The 27,067-nt window shown below is 41.1% G+C and overlaps 1 protein-coding gene across 1 annotated transcript in view; it reads left to right on the top strand.

Annotated features, from left to right (window-relative positions):
- Nucleotides 1–27,067, top strand: part of LOC140739776 (potassium/sodium hyperpolarization-activated cyclic nucleotide-gated channel 2-like) — a 165,255-nt gene that overhangs the window by 114,820 nt on the left and 23,368 nt on the right. Inside the window, exons 5-6 of the mRNA XM_073068285.1 lie at nt 17,630–17,776; nt 21,436–21,676. Of these exons, the coding sequence (XP_072924386.1) occupies nt 17,630–17,776; nt 21,436–21,676 (388 nt within the window). The remainder of the gene's footprint in view (nt 1–17,629; nt 17,777–21,435; nt 21,677–27,067) is intronic.

Below are 27,067 nucleotides of genomic sequence, written 5' to 3'. Positions count from 1 at the left end.
GTGCGGAATTGTTGACCATGTAAAAATGGAAATGCAATGCAAGTTGATTGTGTAGTTAAAACGGCAGATGATTATTGACCTTCATTAGTCGGAGCATTGAGTTCAAGAGCCACAAATTAATGTTGTGGCTCTGTAAAGTTCTGGATAGGTCATACAGAGTATTGTGTTTAATTTTGATCACCTTATTATAGAAAAGATATCAAAGCTTTAGAGAGGCTGCAGAGGAGATTTGCCAGAATGTTGCCTGGATAAGAGAGCATATCTTATAAGGGAAGGTTGAGGGAGTTGGATCTTTTCTCTGTGGAGTGAAGGGGGATGAGAGTTGACTTTCATAGAGGTGTATAGGATGATAAGAGGCAAAGCCACCTCCTCTCTCCCAGGATGGAAATGGCTAATACATGAGGGTATCATTTTAAAATGATTGGAGGAAAATATAGCCCTAGGTTTTTTTCACAAATACATTGAGTAATAAGTGCTTGGGGTGATGGTTGAGGCAGATACCTATGAATATTTAAGAAACTCTTTATTAGATACATGGATGATAGAAAAATGAAAAGGGAAGGAAGGGTGAGATTGATCTTGGATAAGGATAAAAGGTCAGGACAACATCATGGCTGAAGGGCCTGAACTGGACTGTACTCTCCTATGTCCAATATTAGGGTGTCAGTTTATGGGTAGTGGAATATTCTCTTGCATTTGATGTACTCTTTCCTGGAGCTTCAGTCTCACTAGACACTATCACGTTGACATGGCCTTCGTCACTCCAGAAAAAACAACTCAGGTTGTCCAACTTCTCCTTGTGGACAATACCCTCTTGTCCAAACTGCATCCTGGTGCTCCTCTTCTGCACCCTCTCCAAAGCCTCCACATCCGACCTATTATGGGGTGGCCAGAGCTGAATGCAATGCTCCAGATGTGCCCGAAACAGAATTTTATACAGTTACACAGTAACTTTTTCATTTGAAATCAAAGCCATGACGAATGAAGGCAAGCATGTTGTGCATCTTCTTTACCACCCTCTATCTGTGCACCCACCTTCAGGGTGATATGCCCTTGGTCCTCAAAATCATTTTCTTAATTTTCTAATTAATTTTCTAGATGGGTGTGGTTAGGCTGGTGTTCTATATGTGGGTTGCTGGGTGGTGCGACTTATTGGGCCTCTTCCATGCCGGATCTCTAAATAAAATAAATAAAATAATCTTCTGTCCTTCAATGCTATGGGCAGGAAAGCACAGAAGAAGGGCAGAATTTCCAGCCTCATGTTCATTGTAGGCAAAGCAGAGGAGATTTAGGTGTGAATCACATCAGAATTAAAAACAGCCAACATAACTAGCCAGACTACAGCGCACAGTGAGGACTGCCGAGCGCATCATTGGAGCCTCCCTGCCCTCTATTGTGGACCTGTACTCTTCCAGGTTGAAGAAGAGGGCGGGGAACATCATAAAGGACTCCTCCCATCCTGCACACGGACTGTTTGATCTGCTTCCGTCTGGTAGGCGCTTCAGATCCCTCCAGACTAAGACTAATAGGCACTGGAGAAGTTTTTTCCCTACTGCGGTCACTTTGCTGAACAGTTAACTGCCGGTTAACTGTCAGCTAACTATTACTTGGATTGCACTACCTGTATGTATAATCTATATTTTCATTTATATTTATCATTATTATTGTTATGAGCAGAGAGACAACATCTGCCGGAAGTAAATTCCTTGTATGTGCATAGGTACTTGGCGATTAAAGTCTGATTCTGATTCTGATAATCACAGAGCCACCCACCCTGGACATTTTCTCTTCAAACCTTTCATCAGGCAGAGTATACCAAAGTCTGAAAGCATACTCCATTAGGGTCAAACACAGCTTCTCTCCCACTGCTATAAAACTATTAAACTATGGAATCTTGACCTCACAATCTCTCTTGTCAAGGCCTTGCACCTGATTGTCTGCCTGCACTGCACTTCCCCGGTAACTGTAACACTTCATTCTACATTCTGTTATTGCTTTCACTTGTAAGGCCTCGTGCACTAATGGGCTGAAATGATCTGTATGGCTGGCATGTAAAACATTTTTTCACTGTACCTCAGTACACGTGACAGTAATAAACTAAACTGATACTGCAGATGGCAGCTGAAAAGACTGCGCATGCTGGAGTTTGGAGCAGCAGGCTGATAATTGTTTCTAATAAATATCAAAATAACAAAGAGTATCACTGAATTGAATTGAATTGACTTTATTACTTACATAAATCATATACATGAGTAAAAAACTTTACATTATGTCTCCGTCTAAACGTGCAATGTGCAACTTATAGTAATTTATAATGAATAAAATGTACAACAATATAACATAGAAATATAATTGCGTCAGCATGAATTAATCAGTCTGATGGCCTGGTGGGAGAAGCTGTCGTGGAGTCTGTTGGTCCTGGCTTTTATGCTGCGGTACCGTTTCCCGGATGGTAGCAGCTGGAACAGTTTGTGGTTGGGGTGACTCGGGTCCCCAATGATCCTTCGGGCCTTTTTTACACACCTGTCTTTGTCAATGCCCTGAATAGCGGGAAGCTCACATTTATTTTTAAATGGAACAAGTAGACCTTTGTATAATATTCTCCTATAGATTTCTCAGCCCTTTTTGCCATTAAAGAATGTCTATCTGGACTTAATAGAACAAGGATGCAACATGCATTAATGTTAACAAGTAGCTGTCAATACTGATTAAACTGCTGACTACATTGTATCACATCAGCTTGTTGATAAATACTTTACTGTAACCCCTTGAAAAGATGTTTCGCTGAAAGTTGTTCCTCTGACAGCCTCTGCCAATCAGCTGAGTAGAAATTGTTAAACATGGTGGATGAATGAACCCTGATATATCCACTAGCTTCAAAATTATACCTCATGTCAATAGCACATAAACTCTTCAAGTGATTTCCCTAAGACCATAAGACACAGGAGCAGAAATAGGCCATCTGGCCCATCGAGTCTGCTCTGCCATTCAATCATGGCTGATCCTTTTTTTCTATCTCCTCCTCAACCCCATTTCCCAGCCTTCTCCCCAAAACCTTTGATGCCATGGCCAATCAAGAGCTATCAATCTCTGCCTTAAATATACCCAACGACCTGGCCTCCACAGCTGCATGTGGCAACAAATTCCACAAATTCACCACCCTTTGGCTAAAGAAATTTCTCTGCATCTCTGTTTTGAAAGGGCGCTCCTGTATCCTGAGGCTATGCCCTCTTGTCTTAGATGCTCCCACCATGGGAAACATCCTTTCCGCATCTACTCTGTCTAGGCCTTTCAACATTCAAAAGGTTTCAATGAGATTTCCTCTCATCCTTCTGAATTCCAGCAAGTACAGACCCAGAGCCATTAAACATTCCTTATGTAATAACCCTTTCATTCCTGGAATCATCCTTGTGAACCCCCTGTGGACCCTCTTCAATGCCAGCACATCTTTTCTGAGATGAGGGGTGCAAAGCTGTTCACAATACTCAAGGTGAGGCCTCACCAGTGCCTTATAAATCCTCAGCATCACATCCTTGCTCTTGTATTCTAGACCTCTTGAAATAAATGCTAACATGGCATTTGTCTTTCTCACCACTGACTCAACCTGCAAGTTAACCTTCAGGGTGTTCTGCACAAGGACTCCCAAGTCCCACTGCATCTCAGATTCTTGGATTTTCTTCCCATTTAGAAAATAGTCCGCACATTTATTTCTACTACCAAAGTGCATGACCGTACATTTTCCAATGTTGTATTTCATTCGCCACTTTCTTGCCCATTCTCCTAATCTGTCTATGTTCTTCTGAATCCTACCTGTCTCCTCAACACTACCTGCCCTTCCACCAATCTTCGTATCATCTGCAAACTTGGCAACAAAGCCATCTATTCCATCATCTAAATCATTTATATACAGCATAAAAAGAAGTGGTCCCAACACCAATCCCTGTGGAATACCACTAGTCACTGGCAGCCAACTAGGAAAGGATCCTTTTATTCCCACTCACTGCCTCCTACCAATCAGCCAATGTTCTAACCATGTGAGTAACTTTCCTGTAATACCATGGACTCTTAGTTTGGTAAGCAGCCTCATGTGTGGCACTTTGTCAAAGGCTTCTGGAAGTCCAAATATACAACATCCACTGCATCCCCTTTATCTATCTTACTTGTAATCTTCTCAAAGAATTCCAACAGGTTTGTCAGGCAGGATTTACCCTGAAGGAAACCATGCTGACTTTGTACTATCTTGTCCTGTGTCACCAGGTACTCCATCACCTCATCCTTATCAATTGAGTCCAACATCTTCCCAACCACTGAGGTCAGGCTAAATGGTCTTTAATTTCCTTTTTACTGCCTTCCACCTTTCTTAAACAGTGCAGTGACATTTGCAATTTTCCCGTCCTCTGGCACCATGCCAGAGTCCAATGATTTTTGAAAGATAATTTCTAATGCCACCACAATCTCTAACGCAACTTCTTTCAGAACCCTAAGGTGCAGTTCCTCTCATCCGGGTGACTTATGTACCTTTAAGTCTTTCAGCTTTTTGAGCACCTTCTCTCTTGTTACAGTAACTGCACCCACTTCTCTTCCTCCATACACTACAACATCAGGCATACTGCTAGTGTCTTCCACAGTGCAGACTGACGCAAAATACTCATTTAGAGCAGCAGCCATCTCCCCGTCCCCCGTTATTATTTCTGCTGCCTCATTTTCTAGCGGTCCTATATCCACTCTCATTTCTCTTTTATTTTTAACATACTTAAAAAACTAATACTATCCACTTTGACATTGTTTGCTAGCTTGTTTTCATATTTCATCTGGGCAGTGGTTTTTTAAGATGGGTGACCCCAACCATTATCAATACTCTTCAGAGATGGTCTGCCTGGAGTCCACGATCGTGTAACCAGAATTTGTGATATGCTCCAGCTGCTCTTGTGACCATCCACCACGCCCCAATCAGGCTTTACATGACCCTGATTGGGGTGTGGGGGCTAAGCAAGTGCTACAACTTGCCCCAAGGGTAACCTGCAAGCTAGCAGAAGGAAGGAGATGCCTTCCACCTCCTTTGGTAGAGATGAATGTCCACCCCACCACCCTATGGAAGTGAATAACTTCCTGTAATTCACTGTTCAGTAATAATGGCATGGGTCTAATTTTTATATTCAGCCCAGTGTTCTAAACTATTCAATTGAAACATTTTCCCTCTATTAACCTTATTCACTTACTCAATAATGCAAATATCTAATCAGCCAACCATATGGTAACAAATGAATGCATAAAAGCGTGTAGATGTGGTCAAGCAATTCATTTGTTGTTCAGACCAAACATCAGAATGGGGAAGAAATGTGACCTAAGTGACTTTGACAGTGGGATAATATCCAGGTGGGTGGGCGGGCCGGGGGAAATGAAGTAAAAAACTGGGAGGTGATAGGTGGAAGAGGTAAAGGGCTGCAGAAGGTGGCATATGATGAGAAAGGAAAGTGGACCATGAAAATAGTAAGCAAACTTTCTTTACTTGATCTCTTTATATAACTTCTTCTCTGGAATCTGGTAGGATTCCAATACATCTGCACTCTTTTGTCGGACAGGATTTTCTTCTTAATGTGTGTTGTCCACTGTTACTAGAGGAGCAAACAGCTTTTATTCCATCTGGCTATCCTCCAACTTGATGTTATGAATATCAATTTCTCAAATTTATGGTAATTACTCCTCTCTGTTTTGCCCCCTATCCTCCCATCTCTCATTGTGGTTACCCTCTCACCTCTTTTCCTCCATGACCTGCCCATCACCTCCCTCTGGTTCTCCACCCTTGTTCCCTTCATTCCATGGTCCACTCTCCTCTCCTATCATGTTTCTGCTTCTTCTGACCTTTACATCTTACAGCTATTATCTCCTAGCTTCTCGCATCATCCCCCTTCCCCACCCACCTATCTTCCCCCTCAACTGATCTCACCTGTCACCTGCCAGCTTGACCTCCTCCTGCCCCTTCTTCCCCCCACCTTCTTATTCTGGCTTCTGCCCCCTTTCCAGTCCTGATGAAGGGTCTCAGCCCAGAGCGTCAACTGTTTATTCCCTTCTATAGATGCTGCCTGACTTGTTGAGTTGCTCCAACGCTTTGTGTGTGCTTTGCTCAAGATGATCAGCATCCGCAGGATCTCTTAGATCTGCGAACATCCAAATGAAAACCCAAAATACTAAACATCAACTAACTTGTGAAAATGTGCAATAGAGCTTCCAATTTTGACTTCTTGGACTTCCTGTGACTGTAACTTTTAGGCGTTTCTCTCATGTATGCTAGAAGATAGTTAATGTGTTTTGGGGCTTGTTTATTGAGCTGGAATGAGTGCAATGCAGAAAATAGCCATCTGTTTACTGCTAAAAGCATGGACTATAAATCTGGAGAAATCTTATTTAAAGCTATTTTTACTTTCAGCCATCTCTGTACCCAAGACAGTAGTGATTTATTTCTCCCTATTAAGCTCAACAATGCCATTGCTTCCATCTATCAATTTGAGATGAAAACTACTCAGGGAGCAGATGTTCACAATCCACTGTGGCAGCCAGTGTGGAGAAAGTTGGTCCTTTGCAACCAGGAAAAGTAGTTCTCATATTCTCCTCCTACGATATCCTGCCTGGGATTTTATATAATAAACTCCCAAAATCTTAATCTCTCCAACCTGCTTCTTCTTGTTTACTGAATCAAACCAGTTCTGATTGGACCCTGCATACACCACAGGGAGGATTATAAATCTCTGTTGTTTCACATTAATTTATAATCTCTTCATGTAAAATCATGAAGCAAAATTAAAGGAGACACTGAATGAAATTAATTCAGCATGAAGCTAAAAATTCACTTATTTTATTCATCTATCATTCAGAAGGTAAATATTGTTAAAATGTATCTATTTATTGACATACAGCACAGAATAGAACCTTTGGGATCCTCTGATTTAATCCTAGCCTAATAACAGGACATTTTACACTGACCAATTAACTTATTAACCAGTTGGTCTTTGGACTGTGGGAGGAAGCTGGAGCACCTGGAGGAAACCCACACGACCATGGGGAGAACGTACAAGCTCCTAACAGGCAGTGGTGGGAATTGAACCAGGATGCCTGTACTGCAAAATGTTGTGCTCACCACTATACTAACGTACCATGGCAGGGGAGCACACCCAGCCCCCGATATATACATGCATTTGCAATTGCTTAAAGCCATAATGCCAGGTACAGAATAAATAAAGAAATGTACATTGATCTGGTCCCATACGTGACTTCAAGACAAAAGCAAAATACTGGCGGTGCATCTGAAATCAAAATAAATTGCTGGAAATATGCAGGTGGGTTTGCAGCATCTGTGCAGAAAGTTAATAGGTAATAGATCATCCCTTGGGGCTCATCTATTCCAATGGAAAGTCCCCAGTCTGAAAGATTAATTCTATTTGCTTTGCCTGGTCTATTGAGCATTCCCAGCATTTTCTCTTTTTATTTATGACTTCTGGACATCCAAAAGCGTTCTACGTCCAATGAAATACTTTCAATCACTATTGTACTGAAAGACAGTGTGACAATCAATTTAACTCAGCAAGATCTGACAAAAAGTAATTTGTAAAACTAGATAATCTGTTTTAATAATTATTGTTGGTGATAACATTAGTCAGAACACCATGAATAATTCCTCTGCTGTCAATGATAGAACAAACAATTAAAACCTTCTTCCCTCTGGCCTACACTGGATTCTTACATGTGGATCTTGGAATAAAAGGATGGCCCTATGGTGAACTACATATACCTGTCTGGACACGCTCCCCCTGCTGACTGCTCCTGTGGCTCCTCCCACTGACCCCTGTATAAAGCCGATTGGAGCCTGAGCCCTGGCCTCAGTCTCCAGGATGTAGTATGGTGGTCAATTGCTGCTTGTTCTTTCTTCCAGCCAATAAAAGCCTATATCTCGCCTCATGTCTCGGAGAGTTATTGATGGTGCATCAGACCTGTTTTATATTATCTGCTTTTAAAATGCCTTACAAAGAGAACCACCGATTGAATTAAATGGTGGCTACATTTCATTCGGAGTTTGAGGAGATTTGCTATGTCTCAAAGACTCCAGCAAATGTCTAAAGATGTACCCTGAAGAGCATTCTGAATCACTGTCTGGAACTGAAGCATCAATGCACAGGATGAGAGAAGGCTGCAGAGTGTGATAAACTCTGCACCATCATAGGCAGTAGGCTCCTCACTACTAAGGACGTCTTTAAATAGGCAGTGCCTCAAGAAGGTAACAGTCATCATTAAGGAGTCTCGACATCCAGGATGTGCCTTCTTCTCGATTCTACCATCACAGAGAAACACACACTATGTTTTAGTCCTGACAAAGGGTCTTGACCCGAAACGTCAACTGTACTTCTTCCTATAGATGCTGCCTGGCCTGCTGCGCTCCAACAGCATTTTGTGTGTGTTGCTTGAATTTCCAGCATCTGCAGATTTTCTCGTGCAATGTTTTAGGAACAGATTCCCTTCCAGCAACAGATTACTGAATGGACCATGAACTACCTCTCTTTTTGCTCACTTTTTTTTTGGTAATTTTTTTAATGCATTGCACTGCAGTGCTACCACAAATCAAAAAATCATAACATATGTCAGTGGTAGTAAAGCTCTTTCTAATTCTGATTAAATAGGCTCAAGATCACAAACTTGTGCATGATTCGTTTTTGAATCAACCACTATGCACAAAACTGACCCTGTGGTTTGTATAGGTGTACCTAATAAAGTGGCCACTAGGTGTATCTGTTTCATGTTTCCCACTGCCAATAATAATTGTGCTTTCGTTGGTGTGTGTTTGCATTACAAAGTTCAAAGTATATTAATAATCTAGGTATGTATGCAGTATACAACCCTGAGATCCGTCTTCTCCACAGACAGCCATGAAACAAAGAAAATCCTGGAACCCATTTAAAGAAAAACATCAACCACCCCCCCCCCCCCACCACACACACACACACACACACACACACACACACACACACACACACACACACACACACACACACACACACACACACACACACACAATTACACTAACAGCAGCAACAGCATCATCCCCTCCCCACACACAAAAAAAAACAAATTGTGCAAGCGACAACAAGAACACCAACCACCCACATGAAAAAAAACAAATCATGCAAACAGCAATAAGAAAGAACAAGCGAAAACACAACATATAAAAAGACAAAATCAAGAATCCTATCGAACTACAGTCCAAACACAAACTGCAGACTCAGAACCTTCAGCACCCCTCCAACGGCACTAACGGAGAGAAAGAGAGACCATTCGGACACAGGGTCCTTCCCTCGGGAGCAGCAAACAAGAGAGTTGTTATGCACAATGTAGTTTTTGACAAAATTTTTTTAAAAAAAATTTATTGACCGGTTATGCCATCCTGAAAACTAATGTTGTCATCTGCCACGGAAAGCTAGAGCTATTGCCAGCACTTGCAAAAAGTAGAACAGTTCCAGGCACTTGATGTGTCAAATCTGACGCTTCAACATATTACTGAATATTGTGCCAAGAACAAGTCAGAGACTCCCCTTGCCAATAATTGCTGTAGATTGCAGTACTGGTTCTGAGTAATTACTAATGTCGAGCAATATATTAGGGAGGGCTGGGCAAGAATACATTATAATCAGTTTCCAAGTCCAAAACTAAGGGCCAGATTGAGCTGCCTGCGGGAATTACTGGCATTATGCTGCTTCTGGTTATGTACATCTTGGCTCATGCATGTCTGATGTAAGGCTGCGAGAAGCTAAGTGATAAATGTCAGTACACCTGTCACTCCATTCTGTTGTTGGTTTCCAAGCAGGGTCCAACAGCAATGCTGAAAGCTGTCAGGATTAGAATCATTGTGAACTTCAATGGGTTTTCCTGATTGTTAGTTAGGAAAGGATAAATTCAGTTATTTACATATTATTATTGATTTTTACATTATTTTAAAGGTTTTAATTAGTTAATAGTACTCTAATATGGTTCTCGTAATTATTTTTAAGTTCAGTAATGTTTTATAGGGTGGTGTGGTGGAGATATGTCTTTACCAAAGGAGGTGTAAGGTGCTCCTTCCCTCTGCTAGTCTGAAGGTCACCCTTGGGCAAGGTGTAGCACCCGCTTAGCCCCCTGATCTGCGTCATGTGTAGCCATGGGAGCAGGTGGTGGATGGTTGTATGTGCACGAGCAGCTGGTGCCTATCACAAGTCCTGGTTATGCGTCCACTTGATTCAGGCAGGCAATTTCTGAAGAGTATCGATAATGGCTGGGTCACCGTCTTGTAAAGGATCTGCACAGAAGAATCCAATAGCAAACCACTTTTGTAGAAAAATTTGCCAAGGACAATCACAGTCATTGAAAGACCATGATTGCCCACGTCAAATGACACAGCACACAACGAATGAAAAATAAGTCTTATATGTTTAAATATTTGTAACAATCTTAATTGGTGCTAAACGCCTCCATATATCAGAGCTTTGGCAATTTAGAAACTAGTCATGGCCCAGCCCCAAATTTGACTCCTGCTAAAGGATTTCGGGGAAAGTAAAAGGTTTTAATCTTGCATTTCACCTAAACATCCCAAACCCAAACGTGTAAGGTTTAAAAGGAAAAAGGCCAGAAGTGGTTATATGGAAAAGCAAGAGCACAGGGGTGATGAGGATAATCTGAGGAAGGTATCTATGGCTGGCCTGGCAAAACAAGAAGAGGCTGAGAAGGTGAGAACATGGAAGGATGACTGTCCATATAGTTAAAAAGTATTCTCAATTCCTCACCTTCAGAGTTTTGTCCAAGAGGTTTATTATTGTTAGTACCAAATGAACTACAGACACAGTGGAGCTGGTCATGTTGCCCTCTTGCAGCTCCAGAGATCCAGGTTGAATTCTGATTGCAAGTCCCTTTTGCTGCCATAAATAATTTATTCCCCATTCTGCTTATTGTCCACTACCTACTCTTAATTAGTCTTAGGAGTTTGTCATTGTTGGACATTTCTATATGTCTTCAACTATGAAAAGTACTCGGTGCATTTACAAGTTTAACAGTTCTGGTGGAGCTGTGGGAATGGCTTTGTTGGAACTGTCATTTTAATTTGTGGGCAGGATCTGATGTGTCCATGCCCATAAAATGGAATTATTCTGCAGGTGATCTGCCCAGATGTAGAACCAGAATCAGGTTTAATATCACTAGCATATGTTGTGAAATTGTTGTTTTGCAGCAGCAGTACAGTGTGATACATAATATTAAAAAACTGTAAATTACGGTAAATATATTTAAAAAGATAAATTAAATAATTAGTGCAAAAAGAGAGAAAAAAAAAGTAGTGGGGTAGTGCTCGTGGGTTCAATGTCCATTCAGGAATCTGAGGGCAGAGGGGAAGAAGCTAGTCCTGAATCATTGAGTCTGAATCAGACTCTGAGGATCTGAGGGCACACGCTCAGCGATTCAGGAATACCTCCTCCCTGATGGTAGCAATGAAAAGAGGGCATGTTCTGGCTGACGGGGGGTCCTTATTTATGGAGGCCACCTTTTTGAAGCGTCGCTGCTTGAAGATGTCTTGGATGCTGAAGAGTCTTGTGTTCAGTGTGGAGCTGACTGGAGTCAGAACTTGCTGCAGCTTATTTCGATCCTGTGCATGCCAGACGGTGACGCAGCCAGTTAGAATGCTCTCCACTGTTCACCTGGAGAAATTTGCGAGTGTCTTTGGTGACATACCAAATGTCCTCAAACTCCCGATGAAATATAGCCACTGGCATGCCTTCTTTGTAACAGCATCAATATGTTGGGCCCAGGATAGATCCTTAAAGATGTTGACACCCTGGAACTTGAAATTGCTCACTCTTTCCACTTCTGATCCCTCAGTGAGGACTGGCGTGTGTTCCCTCATCTTAATCTTCCTGAAGTCTACAATCAGTTCTTTAGTCTTAATGACATTGAATGCAAAGTAATTGCTGTGAAACCACTCATCTAGCTGATATATCTCACTCCTATGTGCCTTCTTGTCACCATCTGAAATTCTGCCAACAATAGTTGTATCATTAGCAAGTTTATAGAAGGCATTTGAGCTGTGCCTGGCCAACAGTCATGGGTGTAGAGAGAATAGAGCATTGGGTTAAGCACACATCCTTGAGATGAAACAGTTTGATTATCAGTGAGGTTCAAAGGTCAAATTTAATGTCAGAGAACAGTATACAATTTACATCCTGAAATGCTTTTTCTTCACATCCACGAAAACAGAGAAGTGCCCCAAAAGAATCAACGACAGTTAAACGTGAGAACCCCAAAGTCCCCCCCAGCTCACCCCTCCCGTGCGTAACCAGCAGCGAGCAACAATCCTCCCTCCCCCCACCAGCAAAAAGAACGCGCATCGGTACCATCACTGAGCCCAAGCCTGTGCTAAGCAATAGCAAAGACACAGATCAAAGTTACCCCAAAGGCCTCGCATTTAATTTGAAATTCAACAAACCACAGGTTCTCTCTCTCCCTGGCAAGGGAGAGGGAGGTGTCCCCCATTTTCACAGCAAACGGGAGACATAACACCAACTCACTGGATTATGGTTAAAAGTCCATTTCGTCACTTTTTTCGTGCTCTGTGTCTGAAGGTTGCAAAGACCTCGGGTCTTTGGGCCCACAGCGAAAGATTTTCGGGCCTCCCCGACGACACACGAGTCTCCTGCTGTGACACCGACCCTCGATCCCCCTGTCTCCAGTCACACGGACTGTAGTCTTCTGGTGAGGAAGTTGAGGATCCTGTTGCAGAGGGAAGTAAAGAAGCCCAGGTTTTGGAGCTTTTTGATCAGTACTTCAGGGATGATTGTGTTAAGCACTGAGTTGTAGTCAATAAATAGTGTCCTGACATAAGTGTTGATATTGTCCAGGTGATCAAGGCCACGTGAAGAGCCAAAGAGATTGCATGTATTATAGACCTGTTGCTGCAGTACTCAACACAAACTTTACAGCTGTGTCTGGACTACAAGGTCAAGACAGGAGAACCATGCAACATAAGTAAGGGCATTCTTTAACAGGAACTTGAGGCATTACACTGACTGAAAAACTGTAAGCTCAAGAAGTCTGTGGGGTGAATAGTGTCTTTAGGGTATCTAGTTCTGGACCAGGTCTGGCTCTTCATATCCTGCCCAGATAGGAACAAGTGTCCCAATTTAAAGAGAAATAAGACACAGAAGAAAGCAATCCAGTGGCTTTAGGAGTTTGAGGAGATTTGGTATGTCACCAAAGTCTCTAGCAAATTTCTACAGATGTACCATAGAGAGCATTCTAACTGGTTGCATCAGCGTCTGGCATGGAGGGATCATTGTACGGGATTGGGAAAAGCTGCAGAAGGTTGTAAACTCAGCCAGCTCCATCATGGACACTAGCCTTCCCAGCATGGAGGAAACCTTCAAAATGAAACCTTCAAAACTCCTCAAAAAGTGGCATCTGTCATTGCGAACTCCCATCACTCAGGACATGCTCTCTTCTCTCTACTACCATCAGAGAGGAGCGACAGGACCCTGAAGACTCACACTCAACATTTTAGAAACAGCTTCTTACCCTTCACCATCAGATTTCTGAACAACAATGAACCCGTGAAAAATAACTCCGTATTTTTGCACACCTTTTGTACTAGTTTTTAATATATTGCCACGAGCGGCTGTGGAGGCCAAGTCATTGGGTGTATTTAAGGCAGAGATGGATAGGTTCTTGAATTAGCCAGGGCATCAAAGGGTATGGGGTGAAAGCAGGGGAGTGGGGATGACTGGATGAAGTGGATCAGCCCATGTTTGAATGGCGGAGCAGACTCGATGGGCTGAATGGCCTACTTCTGCTGCTATATCTTATAGTCTTATGGTCTTACTGTAATTTATGGTATCATCTTTTTTGTATTTTGCACTGCACTGCTGCCACCAAACAACAAATCTTACAGCATATGTCAGTGATAATAAACCTGTTTCCAATTCTGAAATAGGAGCAAAGATAAGCTATGTGGCCCCTGGAGCCTGCTTTTCCATTTAGTATCATTGCCAATCCGATTTTGGCCTCAGGCCCACTTGAGCTCATGCCTTTAATCTCATCTATTCTAATGACAACAGGCTGAATTTATCAGGTTCAAATAGTGGGCATATTATTATGCAAACAGCGAATGTCACAGGGCAATTAATTAGGACTGGTGACCAATTCTTTTGTATTATTTTAAATGCATTTTCTAATGGCCCAACTTCTGGCTTGGCCTCATTATTTTGTGTGAAGAACGTATTTGACAATAAATTTGTTTCAGTAGAGTTTAATTGGTATAAAAATAGCCCATTGCAATGAACCAAGCCAAAGTATTTTTTCGAACAAGATTCCTTTATATAATATGGTAATAGATGGTGACATTTCAGAAAAGACAGAACAAACAAATGCACATTATTATCACCTCAAGATGATCCAAATCTAATTTTAACATCCAAGCTAATTAATGTAAATAGGAAATAATTTTTAATTTTCTACCTGCCATAAGATACAAAGTGTGAGAAAATCAGAATGCTTGTAAAGGCCGTTTCTCTAGAATGTAGACATAAATTTATCTTAAGATGCCAATCAGTCAATCTTAATTCTGATTGTTTAGTCCTGATGGAGGGTCTACTCTTTCCCATAGATGCTGCCTGAGCTGTCGAGTTCCTCCAGCGTTTTGTGAGTGTTACTCTCAAATTCTGTGTGTTACTCTGTGGGGTGGCATGGTAGCGTAGCAGTTAGTGTAACACTATTATAGCACCAGCTACCCTGGTTCATTTCCCGCCGCTGTCAGTAAAGAGTTTGTAGGTTCTGTCTGTGACCGTGTTGGTTTCCAGTAGGCCAGGCGGCATCTACCAAAAGAGTAAACAGTTGATGTTTCAGACTGAGATCCTTTGTCGGGGACTGGAAAAAAAAAGAATGGGAAGTCAGATTAATAAGGTAAGGGGAGGAGAGGAAGAAATACAAGGTGGTAGGTGATAGGTGAAACCAGAAGAGGGGGATTTCCACCATCTGCAGATTTTCTCATGTCCATGTTGGTTCCCTCAGGTTCTCCGATTTCCTCCCACATTCCAAAGATGTATGGGTTAGTAGGTTAATTGGTCATATGGATGTAAATGTGTAGTGTGGACTCATTGGGCTGGAAGAGCATGTTACTGTGCTGTATCTCTAAATTAAATTATATTGAAATTACATTAAATTGTGTAGATGTTATCATTTATTCAGGTGGGCATATGCAACTTGGCTCAAACGAATCCATCAGTTTTATGGATTTTTATTCGCTATGTAACTTATCTACAAGTTCTTGTCATGTTGGAAAAGGATCTGAGGTCACAGTCTCAGGATTAAAGAATTTCCCATTAAAACTGAGATAAGGAGACATTTCTTCAGTGCATCTGTGGAATTCATTGTCACAGACGGTTGTGGAGGCCGGGTTATTGAGTGTATTTAAGACAGAGATTGATAGGTTATTGTTTGGTAAGTGGGTTAAGGGCTACAGGGAAAAGGTAGGAGAATTGAATGGTGGAGGAATCTCAATAAGCAAACTAGCTGACATTATTCTCCTCCTTTATCAGGAATGTTACTGTTCCTGAAACTCAGAAATTGCAAATTTCAGAATTTAAATCTTTCTGCTGAAATCATGGAAGAATGAAATGTCTGACACGATAACCAATATTGAATTTCTGATATGTGACATGATATTTCTGTAAATAGTCCTTCGTTTAACATGAAATAAGCTTAATGATTGCTTTCAGGTCCCTGTCCATTTTTCTCATCTTTGTTGACTTGTGGTGTGTATATTATGATCAGAATCATTATTCCAGCTGACAAGGTGGGTGTGAAAAAAAGTTATTAATGAGAAAAGCTATGTATGAGGCTGGTGGTAGAGGCAAGATTTCTCACTGCTGGCATGACTAGGAATGTTACCCTTTTAGTTGGGTCAATCATATGAGATTATTTGAATGTGGCACTATTGCTCCATGGACGATATCTTGCCATCTGCTGAAATCTATAGCAAAGGTGGTAAATACCAGCAGAAAGGTGAAGAGGGGTCACAAGAAGTCACTGGCAGACAGAGTTAAGGTAAATTCAGAAATTCAGCAAGGACATTAAGGTCAAAGGATTACTAAGTGAAAAAATATGATCATTAAATGACAAAGAAAATGAATCTCAGGGTGGCATATGGCGACCTAAACATACCTTGATAAAAAAATGTATTTTGAACTTTTGAGTATGGGCTAACTGTAAATAAAGCCAGTTGGGATGGGTGAGTCCTAAATGAATACTTTCACTATATTCAAAAAATAAATAGATTCTGGAGAATTTGGATAATTAGGATTAGTTGAAGAATCCAGCGAAGGAAGAGGTGAAAGTCCAGTACAGGATTCCATAAGTACCTCAGTACTCAATTCCTTAAGGGATTCGAGTGAGATTTATCCCACGCTGCCACTGGATTGGAATCCTTGGAAGAGATTGCTGTGGCTCTGACTGAGATTTTTAAATGTTCACTGGAGGCAGGTGAGGTACCAGGTTTCTGGAGGACAGCAAACATGCCCCTTCCATTCTTTTCAAGGAAGCAAGGAAAAAGCCTGGTAGCTATTTACCTCCCAGCCTACCATTAATGGTGGAGAAAGCACTGGAAAAGTATTATAGGGGAAGGATTAATGATTACTTGGAAGGCTAGTGACTAATCGGACAGATCCATCCTGACCAATTTGATTGAGGTCTTTGAGGAGGTACCATGATGTATCGATGAGGGTAGGGCAGTGGATGTGAATTATATAAACTTAATAAGGCTTTTGACAAGGGCCCACAAGTGAAACTGGTTGAAAAGGTTAGGACCTATGGGATCTAGGGCAAGTTGACAAACTAGATCCAAAGCAACACAGACAAAATGCTGGAGGAACACAGCAGGCCAGGCAGCATCTATGGAAAAGAGTGAACAATTGACTTTTTGGGCCGAGACCCTTCATCAGGACTCAATAGCTTAACAGTCCCAAAGACGGGTCTTTGGATTTTCAACACCTGCAGATAATTTTGTGTTTGTAAAACTGGATCCAAAATTGTCTTGGTAATAGAAGACAGAGGGAGATGCTATTCGGCAACAGTATGAACATTATTATAAATTACAGTATTTAATGTTCACACTGGTGTCTGAAAACCATCACCTTTTCACTTGAACTTATTTTACATGACTCTCTTATAAATTTCAATATTTAAAAGTTAGAGTGGCGTAAAATAAGATCAAGTTAACAGATGCAGAATACACAAAGATGAATAATGAACAACTAGTCTAAGTGCTTAAAAGTAAATGTGTTCACTATATTCTGATCTTAAAGTGATTACTTACAATGTACATTTGAGTATTATAGCTTGCCATTAATATAGAATACTGACCTAGATTTAAATTCTCCAAGGTATAATGGAGTAAATTGCTTATTATGCACTTGTTGATTGCAAATCATTTTTATCATAGATTCATCTCGTTTAATATATAACCGTCCCCAAGTAAGAGTATTCTGTGCTCAATAATTTTACATTCCCAGTTAGCACTATTTTCAGCTTGACTGAAACTATGCTGTATCCAATGACAGGCTTTCTTTCTGTACAGTACAAGCAAGTGGAACAGTACATGTCTTTTCACAAGTTACCTGCGGACTTTCGGCAAAAGATTCACGACTATTATGAACATCGATACCAGGGGAAAATGTTTGATGAAGATAACATACTGGGGGAGCTAAACGAACCACTCAGAGAGGTAAGTGAAGATTTGTCAGCATGTCGTATATTTTGATTTTTATTAACCTTTTAAATGATTGGTAAGTATTTTGGTATGTTACGTGAGGTGTATATTCAACTCAGTATATTGCATGAAACTCTGGCAAGTTAAGCACTCACTTTGAGGGGACTAGAATATGAAAGCAAGGATGATAATGGTGAGGCTTTATAAGGCTCTGTTGGGGTCTCGCTTGGAGTACTGTGAGCAGTTTTGGGCCCCTTATCTAAGAAAGGATGCGCTGATGTTGCAGACAGTTCAAAGGAGGTTCATGAAAATGATTCTAGGATTGAAAGGCTTGTCATATGAAGAGCGTATGGTGGCTCTGGACCTGTACTCACTGGAATTCAGAAGAATGATGACTGACCTTGTTGAAGCCTATCAAATGTTGAAAGGCCTCGACAGAGTGGATGTAGAGAGGATGTTTCCTATAGCGGGACAGTCTAAGTCCAGAGGCGACAGCCTCAGAATGGAGGGACGTTCTTTTGGAATAGAGATGAGGAGAAATATTTTTTAGTCAGAGAGTGGTGAATCTGTGGATTTTGCTCCCAAAGGCCGGTGTGGAGGCTAAGTCGTTGAGTGTATTTAAGACAGTGGTTGATAGATTCTTGATTAGACAGGGCATGAAGGTATATGGGAAGAAGGCAGGAGACTGAGGCTGAGGGGGAAATGGATCAGCCGTGATGAAATGACAGGGCATAGTTGATGGGCCAAATGGTCTTCAGTTTGGAAAGAAAGTTGTCCATAGTGGTTGTATGTATAAGGTAGAGCTGACAGTCAGAAGTGCTTTTGTGATGCTGGAACAAGAGCTCACATTGACTTTCCCCAGGGAGCCCTGCTCTCTATAAGCTCCCACAGTGAGGTACTCTTTGTACCTGACCCGGAGACTGAGTCAGCCCTGTTGGATTCTGAGTAACACCGACCAAATGAGCAATCATAATGAGGATAACTTTTTAAAATCAGGAAACAATAAGCACAAGTGACGAAGATTCGTAAGCACTGAAAGACAGAAAATGCACCAACGAATAACCAACATTTCACAGGTTTGGCACAGCATTGTGGGCTGGAGGGCCTGTATTGTGCTGTAGGTTTTCAGTGTTTTTTTCTATATTTCTAGAAGATATAGCAGTAGAATTATCCCATTCGGCCCACCCAATCTGCTCCACCATTCCATCATAGCTGATTTATTTTTCCTCTCAACCCCATTCTCCTGCCTTCTCCCTGTGACCTATGATGCCCTTACCAATCAAGAACTAATCAATCTTGGCTTTAAATACACCTGATGACTTGACCTCCACAGCCGTCAGTCACAATGAATTCTACATATTCACCCACTTCTGTTTAAAAAAATTCCTCTTCTTGTCTGTTCTAAAGGGATGTCCTATGATTCTGAGGCTGTGCCCTGTAGTCCTAGACTGCCTCATTATTGGAAGCAGACTCTCCACATCCACTCTAGCTGGTTAGTTACTCCCCTCACCTCTACTGAGGTATTGGCAGCCAGCAGCAACTCACCAGCCTTCTGCTCATCTATATTCAATAGGGTTCAATGAGATCCCCCACTCATTCTTCTAAACTCCATTGATTATAGGCCCAGAGCCATCAAACACTCTTCATAGATTAACCCTTTAATATCTGGGATCATTCTTGTAAACCTCCTCTGGATCCTTTCCAATGCCAGCACATTCTTTCTTGGATATGGACTGCAAACAGTACTCCAATTGTGGTCTGACCAATGCCTTATAAATCCTCAGCATCACATTCCAAAGAGGAAGAAATGACCACAGGACATAGGAGCAGAATAAGGCCATTCAGTCCATCAAGTCACACTGCCCTTCTATCATGGCTGATGTATTTGTGCTCAATGTTGTGCATTCATCTGAATGCTTTTTATTTCCACCAATGCAATAAATCACATGACTGGTGGACCAACGCTGTTGAGACACCAGCCAGGGTCTGGTCAACCTGGTCTGATGTTGGAAGACCTGAAACCCCCAATGACCTCAGATTACATCACTGATGATGTGTCCCAATGCATCCCAGGGTGTATCTTAGCAGCACTGAAATTAAACTTTGTTTGGTTGAAAGCACTTTGAAAGTTTTCATATCAAATATTTAGAAAATTAATCTCAATAACATCCAAGGCATATTAACTCCAGCAAATCCTTTTTGGATGTAGTTATTAAGGAGATTAAAATGAACAAGGATGAGCTGTATTTGTACAGGATTATACATCACCTGTTATTGATAATGCTATATTAATTAGGGATGAAAATATACAGGTATGCTCACAGATGAAACATCAGATTAACATTAGGTGCTCAAAGTTCTGTTGCTGTGTGGTCCAATGAACAGCTGTGCCAGATCATCAAATAAATGGTGACTTGCTTTTCCTTCATCTAAACCTCATTGATATGGTGGAGATAGAGAGCAGGGATTTTAACTGGGCCTGAGCCCCAGATTCCCTGCCCAGGAACCTCAGGAATATTAACTATTTTTAATATGGAAATCAGTTTCTGAATATGCATGAGTTTTTATATACATATTCTCTATGGCTAAATACAAAATGATCAAAGTACTCATTATTAGGCACACTGAGTACTTCTGAATGTCAGTTCTAACTAATATAAACAAGTGATATGGGCGACTTTTTCCTTAAACTTGTTTGCAGATTGATATTGAATCAGAATCAGCATCAGGGTAAATATCACCAGCATATGGCGTGAAATTTGTTGTCTTTGGGGCAGCAACGCAATGCAATAATAAGAGAGAGAAAAATGTGAATTGCAGTAAGAATATGTATTAAATAGTTAAATAAGTAAAGCAAAAATAGAAACAACAAGGTAGTGAGGTGGTGTTCATGTGTTCAATGTCTATTCAGAAAGCTGATGGCAGAGGGGAAGGAGCTGTTCCTGAATCGTTGAGGGTGGGCCTTCAGACTCCTGTACCTCCTTCTCGATGTAGCAATGAGAACACACAATATTCAGTTAATAGCATAACGTATTATAGCAGTTAACCATCTTTGAAATGAATAAAATAAATTAAAGCATATAACATGCTGGTGTTTAAATATTATATTACGCATGTATAAAAACATACATTTAAAGTTATAAATAGGAAGTAGAGGGCTAACAGTTTTTATACAAAGGGTGAAATGAGCTGCCAGAGGAAGCGGCTGAGGCAGGTACAACATTTAAGAAATGGATGGAAAGATAAATGGATTGGACAGGTTTAGAAGACTATGTGCAAATGGGACTAGCTCGGATGGAGCATCTTGGTCAGCATGGACTAGTTGGGCAGAATGGCCTTTTTCCCTGCTGTGACTTTTAAAAAAAAATAATGTTTTTAATAGCAGCGGATGAGCCACTTGATTAAAGCAAGGTCACCTGTCGCTCCGATCTGTGGCTTTCTGTGGCAGTCTCTTCAGTAGATGACTGGAGACTAATTAGGATGGCTGCCAGGTGTGAAACTGGCATCACATCAGGGATCAACTTTGCTCATTAACGTGAACATGAGTTAAAGGATATGGTTTGCCAGTGAGGCAGTTCTGCACGCAGGTTTGTCAAGCAGAGGTCTTCTTGTGTAATTATTCTGAAGATGAAAGCAGAAAGACTCACTTGCTATTTTCTTGTTTTCAAATGCAGGAAATTGTGAACTTCAACTGCAGGAAACTGGTGGCCTCTATGCCACTCTTTGCCAACGCAGACCCAATTTTTGTGACTGCAATGCTGACCAAGCTAAAGTTCGAAGTGTTTCAGCCTGGAGATTACATAATCCGTGAGGGGACCATTGGAAAAAAGATGTATTTTATCCAACACGGGGTGGTCAGTGTCCACACAAAGGGCAACAAGGAAATGAAACTGTCAGATGGTTCATATTTTGGAGGTCTGTGTCTAACTTTAAACCAAATTCCAAACAAGGGAAAATCTGCAGATGCTGGAAACCAAAGTAACATACACAAAACACTGGAGGAACTCAGCAGGCCAGGCAGCATTCTGTGGAAAAGAGTAAACAGTTGACATTTCAGGCCGAGACTCTTCATCAGGATTAATGAAGGGTCTTGGCTTGAAACGTTAACTGTTTACTCTTTGCCATAGATGTTGCCTGGCCTGCTGAGTTCCTTCAGCATTTGTGTGTATTACTTTAAACCAAGATCACTCAAGGGTTGTCAAATGTGTCCTATGGCACTGGAGTGATATCATTGTTCATGTTCTGGTTCTAGTGTTGGTCAATTGTAAAATCTCACCCACAACTATGCAATTGTGGGAAAATTAAAGCAGGCCTGTTATCTGTAAATAAGCAGAAATTATCATTATTGATTTCTTTATCTCAAAAATATGGCACTCAGATCATCTAGTTAACACGTCTTTGAAATATTATGTCCCAGAACAAAATATACCCTCATAAGCAACAGCATAGCAGCTAACAAGTGATTCATGTAATGGTTTCTTTGTCCCTTGGTAATAGCAACAACAGTGATCATTAAAATTTGTTAACAACAATGAATGAGATCAGCATTGCTCAGATAAAAAGGAAGTCTGGTAGAGAAGCTTGCTTTCCAAACTCAGGATGATTTAGTTTTTCTTTTATTAACAAGGCCTAAAAGGGATAAACACAGGAGGTTTTGCAGATAAGAGAAGATCTACAGATGCTGGAATTCCGAGCAACACACAGAAAAATGCTGGAGGAACTCAGCAGGCCAGGCCGCATCTATGGAAATGAATAAATAGTCAACGTTTTGGGCTGTGACCTGTCATTAGGATTCAACAGTTGACATTTTGGGCCAAGGCTCTTCATCAGGATTCATGAAGTCTTGATGAACAGTTTTGGCTTAAAACATTGACTGTTTATTCATTTCCACTGATGCTGCCTGACCTGCTGAGTTCCTCCAGCATCTTGTGTATGTTGCTCAAATACGGATTTTTTTTGCCTGGCCAGGTTTGAACAACTGATCATATAAAATATGTCAAAATGCAATTCGTAAATATTAAACAATGAGACAAAATTTGCACATATAGAGATTAGTGCCTTGACAATGACTGCAATTGAATAAGTTTAATGTAATTATAATAAACATTGTTGTTTGTAAATATGAACAAGAGAAAATCCGCAGATGCTGGAAATCCAAGCAATACGCATAAAATGCTAGAAGAACTCAGCAGGCCAGGCAGCATCTATGGAAAACAGTACAGGTGATGCTTTGGGCCGAGACCCTCGCCTTTTAAATCTATTCCTCATCTTTTTTTTTTCTCCGGTCCTGCCAAAGAGTCTCAGTCTGAAATGTCGGCTGTACTGTTTTCCACAGATGCTGCCCGGCCAGCTTGTTGTTTCCAGCATTTTGCATGTATTGTTTGTAAATATGGCTGTGAGCCAAATGGTTGATTGACCATAAGACCATAAGATATCGGAGCAGAATTAGGCTATTTGGCCCATTGAATCTGCTCTGCCATTTCATCATGGCTAATCTAATTCCCTCACAGCCTCAGTCTCCTGTCTCCTCCTCTTAACCTTTCATGCCCTGACTAATCAAGAATCTATCAAACTCTGCCTGAAATATACCCAATGACGTGGCCTCCGCAGCCACCTGTGGCAACAAATTCCACAGATTCACCACTCCCTGGCAAAGGAAATTCCTCTTCATCTCTGTTCTAAATGGACGTCCTTCTATTTTGAGGCTGTATCCTCTGGTCTTAGACTCTCCCATCATAGGAAACATCCTCTCCACATCCACTCTATTGAGGCCTTTCCACATTTGATAGATTTCAATGAGATCTGCCTTCATTCTTCTGAATTCTAGAGAGTGCAGGCCCAGAGCCATCAATCGGTCTTCATATAGTATACCTTTCATTGAGGATCATTCTCGTGAACATCCTCTGAATCCTCTCCATTTTCAATACATCCTCGCTTAGATAAGGGGCCCAAAACTGCCCACAGTACTCCAAGTGAGGCCTCACCAATGCCTTATAAAGCCTTAACATTACATCCTTGCCTTTATATTCTAGTCTTCTCGAAAAGAATGCTAACATCACATTTGCCTTCCTCACCACTGACTCCACCTGCAAATTAACCTTTAGGAATCCTGCACAAGGACTCCCAAGTCCCTTTGCACATGTAATTTTTGTATTTTCTCTGCACTTAGAAAATAGTTTACACCTTTATTTCTTCTACCAAAGTACATAAGCTATACTGGATTGGGTATTCTGTAATGAGCTGGAGGTGATTAGGGAGCTCAAGGTAAAGGAACCCTTAGGAGACAGTGATCACAATATGATTGAGTTCAACCTGAAGTTTGATAGGGAGAAGGTAAAGTTCTGACTTAGCAGTATTTCAGTGGAGTAAAGGAAATTATAATGGTATGAGAGAGGAGGTGGCCAAAGTAAACTGGAAGGAGATGCTGACATCTTCTGGGAAAGGTGCAGGAAAGATGTATTCCAGAAACAAAGAAATGCTCAAATGGCAAAATAGTACAAGTGTGGCTGACAAGGAAAATCAAAGCTAATGTAAATGCAAAAGAGAGGGCATACAACAACAAAATTTAGTGGGAAGATAGAAGATTCGGATGCTTTTAAAAACCCACAGACAGCAATTAAAAGAATCATTGGGAGGGAAAAGATGAAATATGAAAGCAAGCTAGCAAACAATATCAAGGTGGATAGAAAAAGCTTTTTCAAGTATATAAAATAAAAGAGTGATGAGAGTGGATCTAGGGCCTTTAGAAAATGAGACCAGGGAAATAATAATGGAGGACAAGGAGATGGCAGATGAACAAAATGAGTATTTTGCATCTGTCTCCACTGTGGAAGAGACTAGCAGTGTATCAGGTATTGAAGAGCGTGAGGGAAGAGAAGTGAGTGCAGTTACTATTACAAGGGAGAAGGTGTTCAAAAAGCTGAAAGACCTGAGGGTACATAAGTCATCCAGACCAGATGAACTGCACCCTAGGGTTCTGAAAGGGGTAACAGTAGAGATTGTGGAGGCATTAGTAATGATCTTTCAAAAATCGTTGTATATCAATAATTCAGATGATAGAATAGATGGCTTTGGTGGCAAGTTTGCAGATGATACAGAGATTGTTGGAGGGGCAGGTAGTGTTGAGGAAACAGGAAGACTGCAGAAGGACTTAGACAGATTAGGAGAATGGGCAAGAAAGTGGCAAATGAAATACAATGTTGGGTAATACATGGTCATGCACTTTGATAGTAGAAACAAATATGCAGACTATTTACAAAATGGGGAGAAAATCCAAAAATCTGAGATGCAAAGGGACTTGGGATTCCTTGTGCAGAACACCCTAAAAGTTAAGTCAATGGTGATAAAGGCAAATGCAATGTTTGCATTGATTTCTAGAGGTCTAGAATATAAGAGCAGGGATGTGATGTTGAGGCTTTATAAGGCACTCGTGAGGCCTCACCTTGAGAACTGTGAACAGTTTTGAGCTCCTTATTTAAGAAAAGATGTGCTGGCATTGGAGAGGTTTCAGAAAAGATTCATAATGGTGATTCTGGGAATGAAAGGGTTATTATATGAAGACTGTTTGATAGCTCTGGATCTGTACTCGCTGGAATTTAGAAGAATGAGGGGAGATCTCATTGAAACCTTTTGAATGTTGAAAGGCCTGGACAGAGTAAATGTGCAGTGGATGTTTCCCATGGTGGGCGAGCCTAGGACAAGACGGCACAGCCTTAGGAGGGGCATCCATTTAAAACAGATGTGGAGAAATTTCTTTCACTACAGGGTGCTGAATTTGTGGAACTTGTTACTGTAGGCAGCTGTGGAGGCCAGGTTGTTGGGTGTAATTAAGGTAGAGATTGATAGGTTTCTGATTGGTCATGGCATCAAAGGTTACGGGGAGAAGGCTGGGGAGTAAGGCTGAGGAGTGGGGGAGAAAAGGGTCAGCCATGATGGCCAAAAGGCCTAATTCTGCTCCGATGTCTTATGCTCTATAACTATACACCTCCCGATATTGTATTCCATCTGCCACTTATTTGCCCATTCTCCTAATCTATGTCCTTCTGCAGCCTTACTACTTCCTCAACACTACATTCCCCTCCACCTATCTTCATATCGTCCACAAACTTGGCCACAAAGCAATCAGTTCTGTCATCTAAATAATTGGCATATAATGTAAATGAAGTGGTCCCAACACAGACCCCTGAGGAATAGCACTAGTCACTGGCAGTGAATAGTGGATTAGATGGCTATTACATGGCCAGTTGACAAAGTTGAATGGGATTTGAGTATGTTGATAAGCTAAATAAGGTTAGGTGGAATTTAGTAACAACGGATGTGAAAAATCTGGACAAAAAATAAGAGAATAAGGATGTAAGCATCCAAAGCAAACAAAAACTGCTTGACCTGCAGCGTCTGTGGAGACAAAGGGACGACTGACATGTTGGAACACGACCCTGCAGCAGAACCCAAAATGTCAACCATCCCTATGCCTTCACAGAACCTGCTTGACTTGCTGAGCTCCTCCAGCAGTTTGCTTTTCACTCCAGATCTTAGCCTCCTCGGTCTCTAGTGTCTCCGAATGTTTCTTTTAAAAGAAGAAAATCTGGAAGTTAATAGAAACCGATTGCCAAGTATCTTAATTGTCAAGTCAAATCAAGTTTATTGTTTTTAAACTATATACAGAGACGTTTCTATGGACCATGGTGTAAAGCACAGTCGTACAGATAACACACGATAGCTTCAAAAAGAAAGAATTAACTCAACAAATGGATTACGCATAGACAAACAAAGTTAAGTGTATAAATTAAATATTGTAGGGTACAGTACAAATTATCTGGTGTCTCTTCAAATGTGATATGACAGGGAGCTCAGAAACCTAATGGCCTGAGGGAAGAAGCTTTTTAACCATTCTAACCGTTATTGTCTTTATGCATCAGAGTCTCCTGCCTGATGATAGAAAGTCAAAGAAGATGCTGGATGGATGGGTGGAATCCTTGGTAATACTAAGAGCCCTGCGTGTGCAGTGCTCCCAATAAATGTCCCCAACGGATGGTAGAGATACCCCTATGATTCTCTCAGTTGTCTGACTGTCCTTAGTAGGGACTTCCAGTCTGACTTTTGGCTGCTCCCATTCCTTTAACCAGTGGGATAATTAGCTTTATATCACTGGATGTTACGCTAATCTAAGTAGATTGCCAAGCACTTGAAATGAGTGTTAGAGCATCTGAAGACTACTGAGTATATGATTAAGCAAGAAAGAGGAACTTTACTCCCGCAAGCTTCACATCATAAAGTTGCCAGTTTTTGATTTAGATTCAGATTCAT

This window comes from Hemitrygon akajei, chromosome 16, assembly GCF_048418815.1.
Source record: "Hemitrygon akajei chromosome 16, sHemAka1.3, whole genome shotgun sequence".
NCBI classification, from domain to species: domain Eukaryota; kingdom Metazoa; phylum Chordata; class Chondrichthyes; order Myliobatiformes; family Dasyatidae; genus Hemitrygon; species Hemitrygon akajei.
The sequence above is the reverse complement of the archived record's forward strand: the minus strand, read 5'-3'. Positions and strand labels throughout refer to the sequence as shown.